Source organism: Gekko japonicus, unplaced genomic scaffold, assembly GCF_001447785.1.
Source record: "Gekko japonicus isolate JY-2015 unplaced genomic scaffold, Gekko_japonicus_V1.1 scaffold325, whole genome shotgun sequence".
Taxonomy (NCBI): domain Eukaryota; kingdom Metazoa; phylum Chordata; class Lepidosauria; order Squamata; family Gekkonidae; genus Gekko; species Gekko japonicus.
In genome coordinates this window covers 983,916-1,002,133 of record NW_015164674.1, presented here as the reverse complement: position 1 = coordinate 1,002,133, position 18,218 = coordinate 983,916, and the positions used below count along the sequence as shown (strand labels likewise).

At 42.0% G+C, this 18,218-nt stretch overlaps 1 protein-coding gene across 1 annotated transcript in view; it reads left to right on the top strand.

Annotated features, from left to right (window-relative positions):
• Positions 1-18,218, top strand: part of PCSK5 (proprotein convertase subtilisin/kexin type 5) — a 491,368-nt gene that overhangs the window by 294,679 nt on the left and 178,471 nt on the right. Inside the window, exons 11-12 of the mRNA XM_015409257.1 lie at positions 9,927-10,044; positions 14,048-14,257. Coding sequence (XP_015264743.1) covers positions 9,927-10,044; positions 14,048-14,257 — 328 coding nt within the window. The remainder of the gene's footprint in view (positions 1-9,926; positions 10,045-14,047; positions 14,258-18,218) is intronic.

The following is an 18,218-nucleotide window of genomic DNA, read 5'->3' as shown; positions in this document are numbered from 1 at the left end:
CCCAAAGGGGCAATCAGCATTTCCCTGGGCGTGTAAGAGAGGGCCACAAGAACTAAGCACTGAGGCAACCTTTCCAGCTCTCCCTCTCATGAACTGCCTAAGTTCACAGAATTCACATTGCTGTCAGATGACCATCTAGCCTTTGTTTGAAAACCTCCAAAGAAGGAGAACTAGTGGATGCCTTGTCCGTCGTGATATGCCTGGCTGCCCTCACAGAATTTTCAGTTTTCCCTTACCTTCTCATGAGTTCTGAGATGGGGGCTTTAGCTCTATTCCTTTAGAATAGAAGAGGGTTTAATGCTTAAACAGAATAACCTTTCACCACAGAAAAAGCACTGCATTCATGGCCAAAAGATAAAGAGAGCATAATATCCAAGTAGTCTTAAACCCCTTCCAGAAAAAGAAGGTAAGAGGGAGGGGGTAATCTGAATAAATTTGAACCCAGAGTAAACTTGAGTGTAACAGTACATATTTAATACTAGGCTGGAGAGAGAGACTTGCAGAGAGGTTGAACTCTGACATTTCCCATTTTAATTTAAATGCTGGTTAACACGCGTCTCTACCCATACTGCAAACTTCTTCCCCCCACATTTCTCAGCACAAGGCTGGATTTAACTCTTGTCACCAATTCCTACTACTACTGCAGCCTGCTGTATCATGTCCAGAACTGTTCCTGGGGATCTCCTGAACCCTGAGGGTAGCATTTTGGAGAGTGCAGTGCTTTGCAACAGTAAGGGAGAATAAGAGAAGGTGTGTTTCAGGCTGAATTTTGCTTCTGGTACTTTAGATGCAACCCACCAACTGGAATCCTATCTAACTGCCTCAGGTTGATGCCATCCAGTGTCTTTTGGGAGAAGATTGTAAGTACACTAGTTAGATCAACAAAGGACCCACAGTATTCATGGTCTCATAGCATTACAATACTATAAAAGTGCTAATCTTTTCAAAAATTTAAAAATTAAGAAATCTTAGCAAACCACGCAGTAGAGCTTCCAAGGAATGCATGCAACATTTTATAGAATGATTAAGGTATAGTTGTATGATATGTATCAGATTCAGGAATATATTCATCTCCAGCCCTGCCATCTTTCTTTTCCCCTCCCTGTTAAATGAAAACCTAAACTCCTCTAAAATGCTGCTTTTAAGAAAGAATTCAGAATGACACATTTCCACTTCAGCATTGTTGTCATTCTTCCAAGCTTTGAGAGGCCTCTCAGTTACCTACCACATAGCTGGCTGGAACATTGTAACTGACTCTAATGAGTTTGTGGCTTTATGTTTGTGAAGTGTAAAATTTGTTTAGTCAGATAATGCTATATTGGGCAATAACCTCTCTATGTTGAGTCAGTGATCTCCCTACAGTCTGGGTTTAGGTGAGTGCTTGCCCCTCAAAATCCAATTTGGTTTGCAGTGAATATGAAGAAGGAAACTATGAAGAGCGTGAACTGTTGAAGCACTGAAACTGTACCATAGATAATTTTCAAAAGTCCCATACTGGGGCTGCAAGAACAGCAAATAAATATTTGTTTCCTTCTGCCATTCCATCTGCAAATAGCTGAAATACTTTTAGGATTCTGAATAGGTTGGCAAACTCAGAATATCCACAGCCAGAAACAGTAATATTTCTATATGAAGAGTATACTTCTACTTTAAAAGTGAAATCCTATATAGTCAACTGAAATTCAAGCCAATACTCTCCAGTTGTGAGGTCTGGGAGATTTAGTCTTTTTTTTTTAATATCTGTTTATTAAATTTCGAACTTCATCGTAATACATTAAGTACAGAGAAATAACATTAAATTTTCGATAAAATTGATTAAGCACAAAGAGTAAAGAAACAAAACTACAGAAAAACAAAAAAAAATGTTATTCAGTTGATGACACTGAGAGCCCTATCAAGTTAAAAGGCTGTGCAACCCATTATGTCTACTGGGAGATTTAGTCTTATTTCATTCATCTAGATTCTCTTTTGTCTCTTTTAGAGATAGGTAAATTGTACCTTTGATTATTCTGGCCAGTAGAAGTTAACAACCTGTTAGCCACTAAACAGCTGTATAATGTCAGGTGGTTTAAATCATTTTTAATCAACAAGGGAGGGTTTTTCTAACTATGGGTATTTGTGTTTTACATAACATAAAGTTCCAGATTTTGATTTGGGAGACAATATATGAAGTTCATCCAATTAAAAATAAGCAGTACAGTCTCTCCCCCCCCCCCCGGCAGAAAAAAAAACCTCTCCTGATTTTCAGAGTCCAATAAGATTTCATGATTAAAGGAAAGTATGAAAAATGATGCAAGCGTTCCCTATCTACATGGTATAAATACATACAATACAAATTAACAAAAATATTAAATATTGTTATATATTGGTTTCTACCAACATAAACAATATTATAGAGAAATTAGAGAGAAATGGTAGATAAAAGCAAATAAATACAAACAATACATTTCATATAAATTGGTCCATTGAATATCATCTCTTCGATGTATTTATTTAATCTAACCTAGTCCGTCTGTCAATGCTTGCATTCACTGAAGTGATTTCAATAAGCTTTTCTTGAAGCCTCTCTTCTAGCCTTCATTTGGCATGCTGTCATTATGACAGCCATAATGCAATGCAATGTGCATAACCATTTTTATTTATTTATAACCCACTTCTTTCCCAGTGGGACCCAAAGTGTCTTGTATAATCATTCTTTTTATTTTTGTCATCCCAACAACAACCCTGTGAAGTAGGTCATGCTGAAAGAATGTGACTGGCTCAAGGTCACCCAGCATGCTTCCATGGTAAAGTGGGGGTTTGAATTTGGGTCTTCCAGATAATTAATTAATTTTCCAGGAAAGTCCCAGAGAATTTCTCCCAAAGGTTTCTGTAAATCAGCAATAATCAATAGAAAATCATTTGAACCCTTGGCACTTCCTACATTAGTAATTTGGCAGTTGAGACTATGGTGATAACTACAGCAAGTAGGTATGTACCCACTAGATTTCCCCCCCTTGTGTTCAATGTGTCACAGATTATTTTGTTACTTGCCTTGGAGTAAGATCCCTTGTTGCTACATTTCCAAGACAACCACTAATATAAATGTACTGCTGAACAAAGCAGAGGTAGAAATTTAACAAACAGGAATTACTAGCTTGTATGTGTCACAAATTACCTTGGTGTTTGCCTTACAACAAGATCCCTTCCTGCCACACTTCCAAGATGACCATTGATACACATGTACAACTGAGTCCAACAGAAGTAGAAACAAGGGCTGCATTTAGCTAGCACAGAAAAGGCAATTGTTTCCTCAAGCCTTTCAGATAATGCTCTGTAATTTACAGACTGTGGAGTTACATGCCCTCCCCTCTGTCTTTCCGAAGAAGATATGTAGGTAATTACAAACCTACCATTTTACCAAAAAGACATGTCTTGTCCTGTATGGTTCTGTTGCTTACCCTGTATGATGCTGTTTAAGACACTAACTAGACATTATGAACTGTACAAGATTGCCATGGGGACTAGTTCATGGTGCCATCTTGTGAGTAGATGAGCAGGGCCCAGTTCAGATTGGGACCACTGCACAGGAAAAGAAGAAATCCCTGCCTTATCCCCATGATGTTTTTAGTGGTCAAAACACCCTTGGCATCCATGGGGATGGGAGCATTATTTGCTCCATTGGGAGCCACCACATGCATTGAATGCTTGCACATTAGGGTTCCCCACAGATCAAATCACAATCCTCCCTGCAGCCTCCCCCCCCCAGTCATTTCAGCTACTGAAGACAGCACAGGAGAGAAAGCAGGAATTCTTCCTTCTTCTGTGCAGTGGTCCTAATCCAAATCAGGCCCTGCTGTCTTCTTATGTACGAGTTGCCACCAAAAACTGCAATATAACTGCAACTCTCCATGGCAAACTCATGCAGTTTGTAACAACTAGTTCGGGTCTAAGTAATCTTAGAGTATTCATGGAGGATCTAGAATGTATTAATGTCAGGCACAAAAACAATGAGGGCAACCTATGTAGCACTTAAACAGAGAGAATGTTTTAATGGTATGGGAACAGTGGATTAACACATTTTTTTCTTTTAAGTTTCAGTGGATCTGCTACTTAACGCTGTAATGTTTTCCCAAATTGTTATTATTTAGTCTGTGAAAATGATGGGCCTGTCTCTGTACCTGCAGCTGCTGGCCAAACCCATTTAATCAGGGACTTTGAAGTGCAGGCATTGAAGACAGCCAAATATCAGCTGTCTGGAACATTTCCATATGGAAGTCCTTAGCAGCACCCCTGACTGTTTTGGTTTGGATAGAAAGGTTTTTCAAGAGGGGGGGAGTAGATGCACACATTTTTAAAATGGAGGGTTATATTTCACTCATTCTCTTTCCTGGTCACAAAAAGTAAGTTTTGAAATGTTAAGTGTGTTATCAATCATGGGAAATTAGCACAGGAGCTACAACCTTGGTTAATACTCTCTCTGAAGTGAAAAATTAGGTTTCTTAAAGTTTGCAGAGTAGTGGTTGTTTCTTCTGCAAACTGCTTGAAAAGAGAAATGAAATAAGTATATTCACTGCATGTGTATACAAGTCTACCAGCACGCAATATTCAGTTTTATGAATCAGAATTCTATAAATGATGTGCCCTTTTTGATATACTTAGCAATGTAAATAGTGATTTTGCACTAACTACTCTAAAATGTAAGGCTGCTTCACCAAAGAGTTTACAGTCTAACTCCAGACACGGGGGAGAGGAAATTTCTGAACAACGTAATATGTTACGCACACACACTCAAAGCTTCACTGTAGTGAGCTTCATGTAACATACATAATTCAAATAAACCAGATATGTGATGAACTTAAATCCTTATAGTTTTCCAGTATTTTCTTTTAAAATTTTATTAAGGTCTGGTCCAAGATGCTCTGAAAGAATTCTACAGTTTGATTTACCCAGGCATTCTGCCAGTATCCACTCATAAGTATTGTTCTATTGTTGACGTATATTGTAAAATGTCAGATGTAGAATGGTAACATTCTAGACTTGTAACCACTGTCATACAAGCCAAACTGTTGTATATGTAAACACATTATTATATATGCAGGTGCATTACTGTATATGCTGGCACATTTTCATATTTGTCTATGTATGCAATTATTTATTTAGCAACTGGAATTCAAGGAAGACATGGTCACTTCCCCCTAAGGTCCCCACCACCTTCACCCTGTCTATCAATTCTTCCCTTTTGGTTAATATTACGTCCAGTATGGCTGAGCCCCTTGTAGCTTCCTTCACCATTTGAAAAAGGAAGTTGTCAGCCAGACAGGTCAGGAAGTTGCGTGATTCTTGTTCCTGTCTCCCAGCACACATCGTGGAAGTTGAAGTCTCCCATAATTATAAGGTTCTGATGTCTGGATACTCTACCAATCTGTTCAAGGAGGGCAGCATCCATTTCCTGTCCCTGTGTCTGGCGGTCTGTAGCAGACTCCAGCAACAATACACTTTGTCCTACCTCCCCTTATCTCTACCCATATACTTTCCACAAGTTTGTCAACCACATTCTCCAGAACTTCCTAACATTCTAGCCCACTCTTCACATACAGCGCCACTCTCCTTCTTCTTCTACCCTTCCAGTTTTTCTTGAATAACTCATACCCATCCACTACCACATCCCAGTCATGAGAATCATCCCACCAAGTCTCAGTGATTCCTATTATATCATAGCCCTCTGTTTGCAAGAGAATCTCAAGCTCTTCCTTCTTATTACCCATTCTACAGGCATTGGTATATAGGCACTTGTAGCCTTGTACCTTTGTTTGACCTGTCCTACCCAGGTGGGCCCCCACTGTTTTCACTTTTTCATTGAAGTTCCCATGTTGATCATCCCCTTCCCCTTGCGGCTTCAGTTTAAAGCTCTCCTGAGTAAGCTCTCCAGGTTCTTTCCCAACGTTTTCTTCCCTGACCTTGAGAGGTGAAGCCCCTCATGTGCTAGAAGGCCTTCTCTAAGAAAATTTATCCCATGGTCCCACAACCCAAAGTGCTCCTGCTGGCACCACCATCTCAGCCAAAGATTCACCTCGAGTATAGTCTGTTCTCTTTGTACACCACCTGTGCTCCTAATGCCTTCACCTGCCTTCCAAGAGCTTCATAGTCCTCTTTAAATTTTGTGATGGTATTTGCAGCCATGTCATTCGTCCCCACATGAACCAGTACAAACGGGTACTGATCAGTAGGTCTTATCAGTTTTGGTAGTCGGTCTGTAATATCCTGAATTCTGGCCCCAGGTAAGCAACACATCTCTCAGAGTAGGGGATCTGGCCTGGACACATTATGTTCCATACCCTTGAGCAGAGAGTCACTGACGACCACCACTTTCTGTTTCCTTCCACTTCTGTGCAGCACCATGTCCTCTTCACTCCCTTTTCCAGGTCTTTGTGGCTCTCCTTCCACTCTCATCTCTGTCACCCTCTCAAGCACCTCAAAACGATTCTTGAGCTCCAGTGGACCAGAGTGTCGTCTTAGTCGGCGTCTTCGGGTTTGTACTGTAGAACTGAGAGGAGGCTCAGAAGGGAGATCGACACTTCCTTCTTCTCCTTGACTTTCTTCTTCATGTGTTTGCAGAGTTCCCAGGCTCTTGTCAATAAAATCCTCCCCTTCCTTGATTTCCTGAAGGGTGGTGATCCTCTCCTGCAGGGTCTGAATGTTCTCCTCCAAAAGCCTGACCAGCTTACACTTCTGGCAAGTGAAGTCCGTCTTCTCTTCCGGGAGGAAAACAAACATGGCACACTCCATGCAGGTGACTGGAAAGGGGCCTTCAGTCAACATCATTGCCATCCAAGTATATTCCAAGAGTACTCTTAGCAGAGTTTCAGGGCCCTCAGGCAAATCCTCAGGCCAAGAGCCCTTTACCCCTCGCACCAAGGCTCACACCTTTGGCAAGAAGGAGCCCTTTGTTTCAAAAGGTCACTCCCTGCCAAGCACAGCAGAGCTCAGCACAGTAGGGGGTGTGGCTTGTAATCAACAGCAATCAACAGCAGCTCACTCAGCCCCCAGCAGCCTCCAACACACAATTAGCCCCAAACAGAATTTAAACAGAACAACACTCTAGCAAGCTCCAGTGAACCAACTGACCCTCAGCTTCTCATGCTGCAGCTAGGAAAAGCAAGAGGCAGAATGACAAAAAACCCTTACCTTCTAGTAGTACCTCACCATGTGCTTTCCACTCCTTGCCTCAGGCCAGCTGAGTCACCTCTCCCTCTGGCCTTTTATTTCAAAAGGTCACTTCCTGCCAAGCACAGCAGAGCTCAGCACAGTAGGGGGTGTGGCTTGTAATCAACAGCAATCAACAGCAACTAACTCAGCCCCCAGCAGCCCCCAACACACAATTAGCCCCCAACAGAACAGAACCACTCTCTGGTAAGCTCCAGAGAACCCACTCACCCTCAGCTTCTCACACAGCATCTAGGAAAGGCAAAAGGCAGAAAGACCAAAAAAAAAAAACCCCTTACCTTCTAGCAGCACCTCACCATGTACTCTCCACTCCTTGCCTCAGGCCAGCTGACTCACAAAAAGGGCTGCCATGCAGCACAGTGAGCACCTCCTCAAGTGCTTCAATGCAGCATGGGCCCCTGTATCCTGTCCTTCCTCTCCTCTTTCTCCCTCACGTACACTCTGGCAGCCATTGGGGAGGGGACTTCTTCAGCTGTGTCAAGGCGATCTGCTCCTGCAGGGAAAAGGTTCAGCTACCATGTGTCATTGCTCAGCACCCAGGTCAGTGGCCCAGAGGTAGGGTCCTGCCCCCCCCCCAGGATTGCACTGTTAGAGATTGGTTTTAGGATTGTGTTTCCAGTGTCTTAGCACATTACAAATAAACCCAAGCTGCACCCCATGCTACCTTAGTGCATCCAAATATCTTTGTTTTTGCCATCTGAGAAGTTAAAAATAGAAACCAAATTTTGTAGTAAGCAAAAGGAAATGTATTATTTGGATAGAAATAGTCTCCTATACTAACAATATATTAAAGTTAAACATTTTAGCAGTGAAAACAATGTCTTCATGCACACATAGTATACTAAATATGATGGAAATTGTCACATTTATTTGAGAAATTTAAATAACCTCACTTATTGTATGCCTTGTTTATTAATAATGTTATGCTATTATTGTATTGTATTATTTTACTTCACGTGCCACCTCAAGCAGGTATCTGGAAAGTTAACATATAACTTTTTAAAATAAAAAGTGTCATCACAAATATTGTACATGGCTACAGAATATAAGTATATCTAAATTTCAACGTGACCAAATCTGTGGATACTGAAATCCAGTGATTGGAGCCACACACAGGCAAATTCCAGGAAAAAAAGTTGCAGGTTTGCAGAAAAATTAAAAATAAAAGAAACACAGCGGGGAGTAAACCCCCCCCCCCAATAATAGAAGCAATGCCTATAGCTTTAAGGAACTAGTGCTCTCTCTACTATTGCTAGTCAATCACAACAGTGTTGCCAGTCTGGTTTTTGTCAGTGAAAGGCATGGGGGGAGGCAGGGCACTTTCCAGGGCTGTTTGGCCATCTGGGCCAGGCCTGGCAGCAACCACTGACCAACTTAATACCATGTGACTTGCATGATTTACCCAGGAGTGCTACTTGCTACTGTTCAACAGCAACCACATAACAAAAGCCAGTGTGGTGTGTTGATTAGAATTCAATAGAGAATTAACTCTCCTACAATAAAAACAAAGAGGGCTTGAAATGTGTCCTTTTAAAAATTGTTTTAAAAAATTGAAGGACGAGGAACAAGTATGAACAAGTATGGTTAAGTCAGAACACTCTCGTTGGCATCATTTTTTTCTTCCCCTCAAAACTATTCCATCATTGTTGTAGACAAAAGCCAGTAAAAATTAGTAAATGTTCTCAAAACATCTTATCATGTTTATATTTGCAAAGTAACAGGAAACAAGGCTGTTTCCCACCAGCAGACATGTGGACCTCAGCAGTACACAGATAGCTGTTCTTTAGAAATGCAGATATATTTCACAAGGCTAAAGTACACTGAGGGCTAACGTGAGTCCGTCAGAGGTCAATTTGGAAATCAGCTAAGGCTTAGAAAGGCTAAGATGTCCTAACTGTCACAGAAAGGCAGGGTATAAATAGAATAATTAAACAATAAATATAGCTGGAGATGGGAGGCAGATAAAAGGAAGGTTGGTTGGTAGGTGGGAAAGACAGAAGGAAGCAGGGAAAGGTGAGGGTACAGGAGTTGCTGGGAGGAGGGAAAGTGGGGGGGCGTGGGGAAGGAGATACCATTGAAAATAAGGTGCCCCCTCCAAGTCCTTGCAGGTTCCCTGCTGTGATGCTGGGCCTGGCCCAGCTGTGAGTTCCATGCAACTAGACCATAGTTTCCCTGGGTAGAGGGTGCCCAGGGGAATGAAGGAAGGAAAACTAAAGATGGAGGCAGATAAAATAGGATGGTGGATACATGGAAAAGAGAAAAGAAATCAGGAGAAGAGGAGAAGCTATGGGGGTTTTCATGCAGATGAAAAAGGAAATACTGGGGGAGGGGAATATGAGATGCCCCCCTGCAAGACCTTAGCAAGTCTCTGGTTGTACATCTCTATTGCTGTAGAATATCTGACATTAAAATATTCATACTACACATTTTGAGTGGGTAAACCTTACCTTTAAAAGCATGTCACTCATTCCAAAAGACAAAATTTCATAGGAGGTTCTTTTTCAGTGTTCCCCAAAATTAACTGGAAAAAGAGTTCTTGTCCCCGCCCCGACTTTTTCTAGGATTTCCCCCCACACACACACCTTTGCATCTCTGGTATGGAACCAAGGCAAGTTTGGGTCACAGGAATTAGGAATATAGGCAGTGACTGTAATGGCTATTGTATTATCTAAAGGTCAAAGAATTATTTTGTGATTGTAACAATTTTTCTTTTATTTCAGTTAGCCACCTATATGGATTTGGATTAATGGATGCTGAAGCGATGGTGAAGGAAGCAGAAAAATGGACAACTGTTCCTCCCCAGCATGTGTGTGTTGAGAACACAGATCGTCAAATAAAGTAATACTTACTGAAAACCTTTGCTGACATATTACGGTTGTACATAGTACAGAAAAAGCTCTGATCTGGCACTCACTGGGAATGGCTGTTGCTGGATAAGCAAATGTTCCAGATACTCAGAAGTATTGCTGTGCCCCACCCCTTTCCAGAGTCATTTACAGGGACCATCTCCCACACCGGACAGCACCTTTTGTGTCAGTTTACAGAGCCATCGTACACCACAGGCAGCCAAGCAGGCAAACTGTCCAACAGTCCTCCAGCAGACCTTGCCTCCCAGCAGGAGAAAGGAAGCAATGCTCCCTCTAAGCAAAAATTCTACTTTATGAGCTACTGGCATTAAAGTTGTGAGCGAGCAATTTGGCTACTGCATAAATTAGTTTGCTCTGGAGCCATCTTTCCTTTTTTTTTTGGTAAATCTTTTTATTTTGTTATTTTACAGTATCATTACATCGTTTAACACTTATTTATATACCTCCCTACAAGAAGATATATCTTTACATTTTCTAACAGTTATCATATTAGAATAACAGAAATTTAAAAAAAAGAAATAACTCTTAGTATCCAATATTCTTTTACATACACAATGCATTTACACATGTATTTTTTTACTTGTCCCTCATGCTAGCTAACCTAACTCTCATCCAGATCTATTTTCCTTAAGTTTAGCCATTTATATACTTCTCCCCATTTTACCCAATACTCATCTTCCGATTTCTGCTTAAGTTCCATATTTATTCTGTCCATTTCAGCTATTTCCAGAACTTTAATTTTAATTTCCTTTATAGAGGGTATTATATTTGATTGGAGCCATCTTTCCTTACCTAAGACAAAACTGTGTGAGCCAGAAACTAAAAACTGTGAGCTAGGTCAAAATAACTCAGCTTAGAGGAAACACTGCACCCAAAGATGACATATACTGGCAGCACCAGCTGGCAGAAATCCAGCAATGGCTAGGACATCAAGCTGGCCAGCTGGAGCATACACAGGCGTATGGTGGCCAAGGGGAAGAGCTTGCCCTCCAGGGAGTGCCGATTAACTGAATATTCTAGATAATCAAATGCTAGATAGAAAAGGGTTTACTGTAGGTTGTGTTTGTAAATTTGGGTTCCTGCCAGTTTGGAAAGCACACGGACTCCTTGGTGGGTACCACCATTGAGGAAACTAGTGGAACAATCTAGTTAGTCTCCTCTAGTATCCCAGAAGGACACTCTTGGCTAGGAGGTTTGAATCCTCTGCCAGCTAAACTTTAGAGAAAACGAGCAAGGATCCCATTTTAATTACATTTAAAACATTTATTAGCCACCTTTCTACCTTATAGTAGGAACTCAAGGTAGCTTACAATGTAAGTAATAATACAATACAATAAAATGCAGTAAATATATAAAACCACTAGTTCAATAATTTAAAACCGCTGGTGTGCAGACCAACTAACCAAATGCTGTCATGACAATTCCAGGCCAGCAATCAATTTAGGAGAATAGGTAGGGATCCAGGGTAGCAGCACACTTGCCTAAGGAGCACCTGTTAAATTTTGGATTCAAGATATATAAAGTAGCAGCATAAGCCACTTTAGGTCATACCCAAACCCACATCACCATGTGTGGCCCTAGGCTTGCCAAGTCCCCCCGGGGGGCGGGGAAACCCCCGCCCCAGAGGCCCGTTCCCCACTGCTGGCAGATCGGGCCCCGGGGGAACCCCACCCCCAAAGCACACGACGTGCACGTCACCCGGAAGTGACTTGGGCACACTGGAGGCGGGGCCATAGTCATCCGAGGGAAAACTCTATGGTTTTCCCTCAGAAGGTCGTGGCCCCGCCCCCAGTGTGCCCGGCATGGTTGCGTCACTTCCGGGTAATGGGGTTGCGGCATGCTTTGCGCGTGCGTGCGCACTCCCAAAGCAGTGCTGGACTCCCCCACTCCATCACCGCTTCTGACTTGGCAACCCTATGTGGCCCTAATGTTTATCCTACCAAGCCTTCATCTTGGTAAAATAAACTCTTTGTGTACTGTGTGATTTAATTGTCCCTGTTTCTCAATAAACTTCTTGCATCAAATTATGTTTTAGGTTAGAAAGCTATCCAATTAGTTTTCTGTTATTCCGGAAATGTGTACATATTTAAGATGTTTACATCTCTCTTTGTATGGGGCACAGTGCCTCTGTGCTGTGGGATCCTTGAGGCTATAAATGGGGGGCGGTATGTGAGAAGGAAAGCCATGACATCAGATTTGGGTGAAAGTAGGCCACAGTTTTATTGGATACAGAGCAAGGGCATAGGCACAGCATGGGATGGATCCAGCATCAGACAGCCCGCCTGCTGAGGAGTAACACCACAGAATGGTGGATTTCCAGGGTCCCACGTGAGCATTGGCCACTGCCCCTGGAGTTGAGAGCCAGCCAGCAGCCCCCGCCTGAGCATGCCACTTAATGCTCCACCCCCCAAGACTCCTTAAGGGAGTCCTCTACCCAGAGGAGGTGGGCGCACAGACACCACCTCCCCCCCAAAAGGATCTGTCCCAATGCCCAAACCACCACACAGCTGTAACAATTACAAATAACAATGTGCATAAAACCCTGTAACAACTGAATGCAAGCAGGGGCAGATTGAGGAAAAAATGCCACCAACCACTGAAGGGCTCACTTTAAATAGGGAAGGGTAGAGTGCATTCATGATGTAGTCCCCTGGCTCAGCCTATCCCTTTCTTGTGACCACCAAGCCCTGGAGCAACTGGCCTGAACACCTAACATTGCAGGGCAAACCGCTCCTGCTTTAGAGTTACATGGCTGGTTGTAGCCAGCAGGACTCTTCTCAGCCCCATAGTCAGAAAGATTTTGGTGGAGGGGGGCATATGCCTGTATCACTACATCACCACGTCACCCAGAAGTGACATAGGCACCTGTGTGGCAGGAAGGAAAAGGAGGCCAAGCCTCTTTCCCAGCGGCTCAGGAGCTGGTCCGAACAAGGGCTGGAGAGCTGGCATGCCTGTGCCTGCCTCATCACACCTGCCCAATGGTTGCCTCTGCAGGGTGCATGTCTGAAGGCTTCCCTCCCTCCACAAGGGATCCCCACAGCCTGGCTGGCTGCTCCTGCCTGAGTGGGCGGCCCTCTTGCAACACTGGCCCTCACCCCCTTCCAGTTCAGCAGGGCCTTTGCTCCCCAGGCTGAGCTTATAGAAACTTATGGAAGATAGACAACATTTTGCTTAATTCAGAGTTTTTTTAAACTTTTGTTTTCTTGATAAGCAGGGTTAGGGCAGATTGCTTTTGATTCCACCAACCTCCTCTATTCTTTGAAGGCCCAGATGTTAACTTTACCTTAGTATTAATAAGCTTTCTTCCTTGGACAAATACTGTACCTACATGATAAGAAAGCTATCCATGGAAGTTTATATAGTTGTTTCAGATAACCAAACTACCATGTAAAAGTTGTTATCATCATTTGATATGCATTGCCTAAGTCTTTTCTGATATTTTCTTATTTTAATAAGTATGTCTGTACAATAATATTAGCCCATTAGATTTGTGCTATCCATTCTTTCTCTTCTTTTGAGAACTTGAAAGTAAATTACTCTTTTCATGGGTGATAATGAAACTGCAGTGAAACGTTTTGGAAGTACATATAGTAGTTTATGACCTCTTTGTGTCATCACATATTTTTAGATTAGGAGCATGTCACTTTTAATAAGAAAATTTGGGGGGGAAATTGAAAAATGTATTCTGGAATCCAGAATTATTTTAACTAAAGTATATTTTTCATTAATTCGTTTTTTCATGTAATAATGCTTATCCTTTAGTTAGTAGTACTACTGTCATAAACTTCAAAGAACAGAAAGAAGAATACAGCAAAGCTTTGGAAAGAAACCCGGGCATTTTTAATAAAATATATGTTAAATCTATTAATTTCTGAATCACCAAAATTAAATATACATTTTCAAAGCATATTTGTTAGTTATAACAGCACATTATCTGTTATTCATTGGCTACCGTGTTGTTGTTTTTGAAACAGAACAATACGACCAGATAGCATTCGTAATGGACCAGATAATGGAGTTCGCTCAATATATAAAGCCACAGGCTGTGCAGATAATCCCAATCACCATGTGATCTACCTGGAACATGTTGTTGTGCGTATCACTATAATGCACCCACGACGGGGTGACCTGGCAATTTATTTAACATCTCCCTCTGGAACAAGGTCTCAGCTTTTGGCTAACAGGTACAGTAATCACGTTCAACTATTCGTCTGATCAGGTACGGTAATCACGTTCAACTATTCGTCTGATCAGAGCTTTAAACATTTTTAAATTTTATTCATTTTTAATTCATTTTTAAACAAAAATGAATAAGTACATATAGAAAGAGTAAAAATACTGCGGAAATCTGAGATCCCTGTCACAATGAGTAATCTTGTAATCTCTGGTGCTGGGAGCATTAAATTTTGACCTCACCTTGATTGGTGAGATTGCTGGAGAATATAGAGGAAGTGACACAGGATCAATATTTCACAAAGGCAGTTGATGAGGCAGGGAGTTCGAATTGAAAGTATTTATATATATATATTTCATTCCCAAATAAGAATAGATGATAACAGTACAACTCTAGGAAGAGATATTTTTGTTATATTTTTGTTGTATCTTGTTTCATTTAAAAAAAAAATCATTTCCATTAGTTGTAGGAATGCTCCATCCATTTTTTAGTATTATTTGGGTTCTTCCACACCCAGTCATGTCCTGCTGTTCTGGACTAGGATCAGCTTGTCTATAGTAGGCAAGGGGGACAGGACCAGCTAAGAATTTTTTCATCTCCCCACCTCTTGAATTAACTACTGTTAGTGATTACTGTTATTTTTTATAATTAGAGTAATTAATAATTGTGTTAATGAAAGTGAGGCATTAAATTTTGAGGGGAGTTAATTAATGTTCCAGTGTATATGTTGATCTAGTTCCTATACTTCTCTGCATGGCCTGAGTATTGTCACTGTGATGATCTTAAATTCTAGCCTAAATCTTGTTTTGTGTTCTGTGTTCTGATATGTATGTATGTATATGTATATGGCCCAATGGTAGTCAGTGAATTTAGCATGGCACTTGGTTTCTTGGTGTTTATTTTAAGATTCAGTAAAGAACATTGCACATGTGGAAATAGGATTGCCAGGTGGAAACTGGCACAGTCCACTATAGAAAACTGGACAGTCCAGTATTTTTCCTTTCTGTCCAGTAAATAAACTGAGAAAATACCAGACATATACATTTCTGGTATTTTCTAATTAAGCAAACGTACAACTACCGCAGTCAAGATCTATGCACATGCTCTTTCTTTTCCTCTGTGGCTTGATAAAGTGATGACACCTTGTCTACTTGTTCCCTATTATAGTCAGCAAGGTTTGAAAAGAACCAAATCCACCACTCAGTGACCAGGCAGGATACTCCCAGAGAGATCCTGTTGGCTCAACTGAAGAAAGTTGGGAAAAGAGAGACATTCATGGCCAACCAGTTGGCTTCCTATATTGGTAACAGCAGACTTTGGAGATATATCATGGCAGGATTGAATCTTCTAAAGAAAGAGCTTGCGGAGTCATGGTAGAAAAAGGCTGGAGAGTTTGGAGGGAGCAAGTCCCTCAGGGTAATACATGGACAGGGTGTGTGCCTTCCGTTTTACCTTTTATGCAGCCCTGGTGACTGCAGGCGGTTTGCACTGTATATTATGTTAAATATAATCATGTTAGATTGTTTAGATTTAGAAATGTGGAACTAGAAAGATACAATATTAAGCTTTATGGTGCCACAGAACTCTCCAGCCTAGTTCTCACAGATCTGGTAAACCTGGGTCTAGACTGTACCACTTTCAAATTCAAAACAGAACACTATTTTGTATTCAAAAAGAAACAACGACCTGCCTCAATCCAGTGGTCTGCAGCGATCATCCATAAGGGCGACCAGCACTGTCTTTGTCCTGTGACTGGGGCAAAAACCGGACTGGAATGGGTCCAGTGCTGATGCGTCATCCAGGAAGCTCTGGAGCTACTCAGCTACTGCTCTTTCAACAATCTTTCCCAGAAACAAATTTGAAACTGGGCAGTAACTGGAAGGATCTGTAGGATCCAGGGGTGGTTTTTTCAGGAGTGTTACCATCACAACCTCTTTCAACCCTGCTGGATAGACTCCGGACTCCAGGGAGAGATTGATAAAGTCCATATTCTCTCAGTGCCAGCTTTTACCAGCCATGAGGGACATGCGTCTAAGAGGCATGTGGTTGGCCTAACTCATACAGGATCCTGTCAACATTGGCATGGGAGAGCCAGCTGAAGTTGTCAGATACCAAAACTAAAAATGGCCAAGGGGCCTCCAATTCCTTTACTGTATCAACATTGGTGGTGAGGTTACAGCAGAGCAACAGGACTTTATCCATGAAGAAGCTTGCATATGCCTCATATGGTCAAATTACTAATGATTTTGGTTCTCTCTTTTTTACCAGCATTTTTCAGTTCAGGTCTGTTGGACCTGATAAATTTTGGAATTTCCGAAAAATTCTGGATCTGAATGCCATGCTGGTAAAAAAAATATGCACACCCCTATTCAGGAGTCCTAAACCTATATTGGTACAAGAGAGCACTACTGCATCATCTGCGTAATGTAAAGTTGAAAGTAGAGACCAATTTGAGAGGATGATAGGTGGGTCAAATAAACTTTTAACCATATTCTAGCCAGAAAACAGTCCTGATTAACAGCATTATAAGTAGGAACAGAGACTGTTAGACATCCAACACAGTTACAATTAACCCATAACCAAGTGTTTTTGTATAGGCATCAGATAAGAATTATAGCTGTCTGTCTATATTGGACTCCTCAGAGATTTACTCCATTGTCTAGCTCATGGGATAAGATCGAATGATGACTTAAAATCAATGAAAGTCACATAAAGGGTACTGCCCCTCAGTGAGGCACACAGATCCTTTACTATCTCCCCATAAATATTCATTAATTCAATTGCCATGCTGGCTTTTTTGAAAAATGTCTATTCAGGAGTCTTGAATAGCTGATTTCTGTAACTGTCCTCAACTGTCTGCAGTCTCTTCTAACTGGGTTTTTACCTCAGAACACTGAGATCCACAGCTGAGCAATCAGAGGGAGGTGGGTGCAAGCAGGCAGGTTTTACCTCAGAACTCTGAACTACACAATTGACCAATCAGGGGAGGGGGCGGGCAAGGAGGCAGCAGCCTGGTGTCAGCAAGCTGCCATGGTGTTCTGTGTAACTTCTGCTTGTACATATGTGATCCCTGTCCCTGCCAGCTGGCCTATGTGTTTTCCCTGCTGTAATGCCAAAGTAAAACAACTGGAGGATGTGAGGGGGAGAGTATGCTTCGCTGTTAGCTTCTTACTTATCAAGCCTGTGAACTGCACCTGTGTTTTGTCTACTGTTCGCCTGGTTCCCAAGACTTGAGCAAGCAACCGTTTTCTCCTGCCCGCCAGCGGGAACGTTATCCATTGGTTGTGTATCTAACTTGAATCCCTTTATCATGTCTGCCCTAACTGCTTGTGTTCAGTTCTAACAAAGAACGTGTTTGAGTATCTTTCCAATGCTTTGAAATAAACTTTACTTTCTTTGAAACGTGGATTTATTCTCGATGCTTGGGGATCCAACAACGGCTTCAAGAGGGAATTGGAGAAACATTTGGAGCAAAGGTCCATCGGTAGCTATTAGCCACAAGGTATAGATAGGAACTCTCAGGCTATGGCAAGTGATAAGAACATAAGAGACGCCAATGTTGGATCAGGCCAAAGGCCCATCCAGCCCAACATTCTGTATCACACAGTGGCCAGAAATACCAGTTCCATCAGGAGGTCCACCAGTGGGGCCAGGACATTAGAAGCCCTCCCACTGTTGACCCCCCCAAGCACCAAGAATACAGAGCACCCCTTGCCCCAGACTGAGAGTTCCTATAAGAACATAAGAGAAGCCAATGTTGGATCAGGCCAATGGCCCCTCCAGTCCAACACTCTGTCACGCAGTGGCCAAAAATAACAGGTGCCATCAGGAGGTTGACCAGTGGAGCCAGGACACTAGAAACCCTCCCACTGTTGACACCCCCCGCCCAAGCACCAAGAAGACAGAGCATCACTTGCCCCAGAGTCCCTATCTATACCTTGTGGCTAATAGCCACTGATGGACCTCTGCTC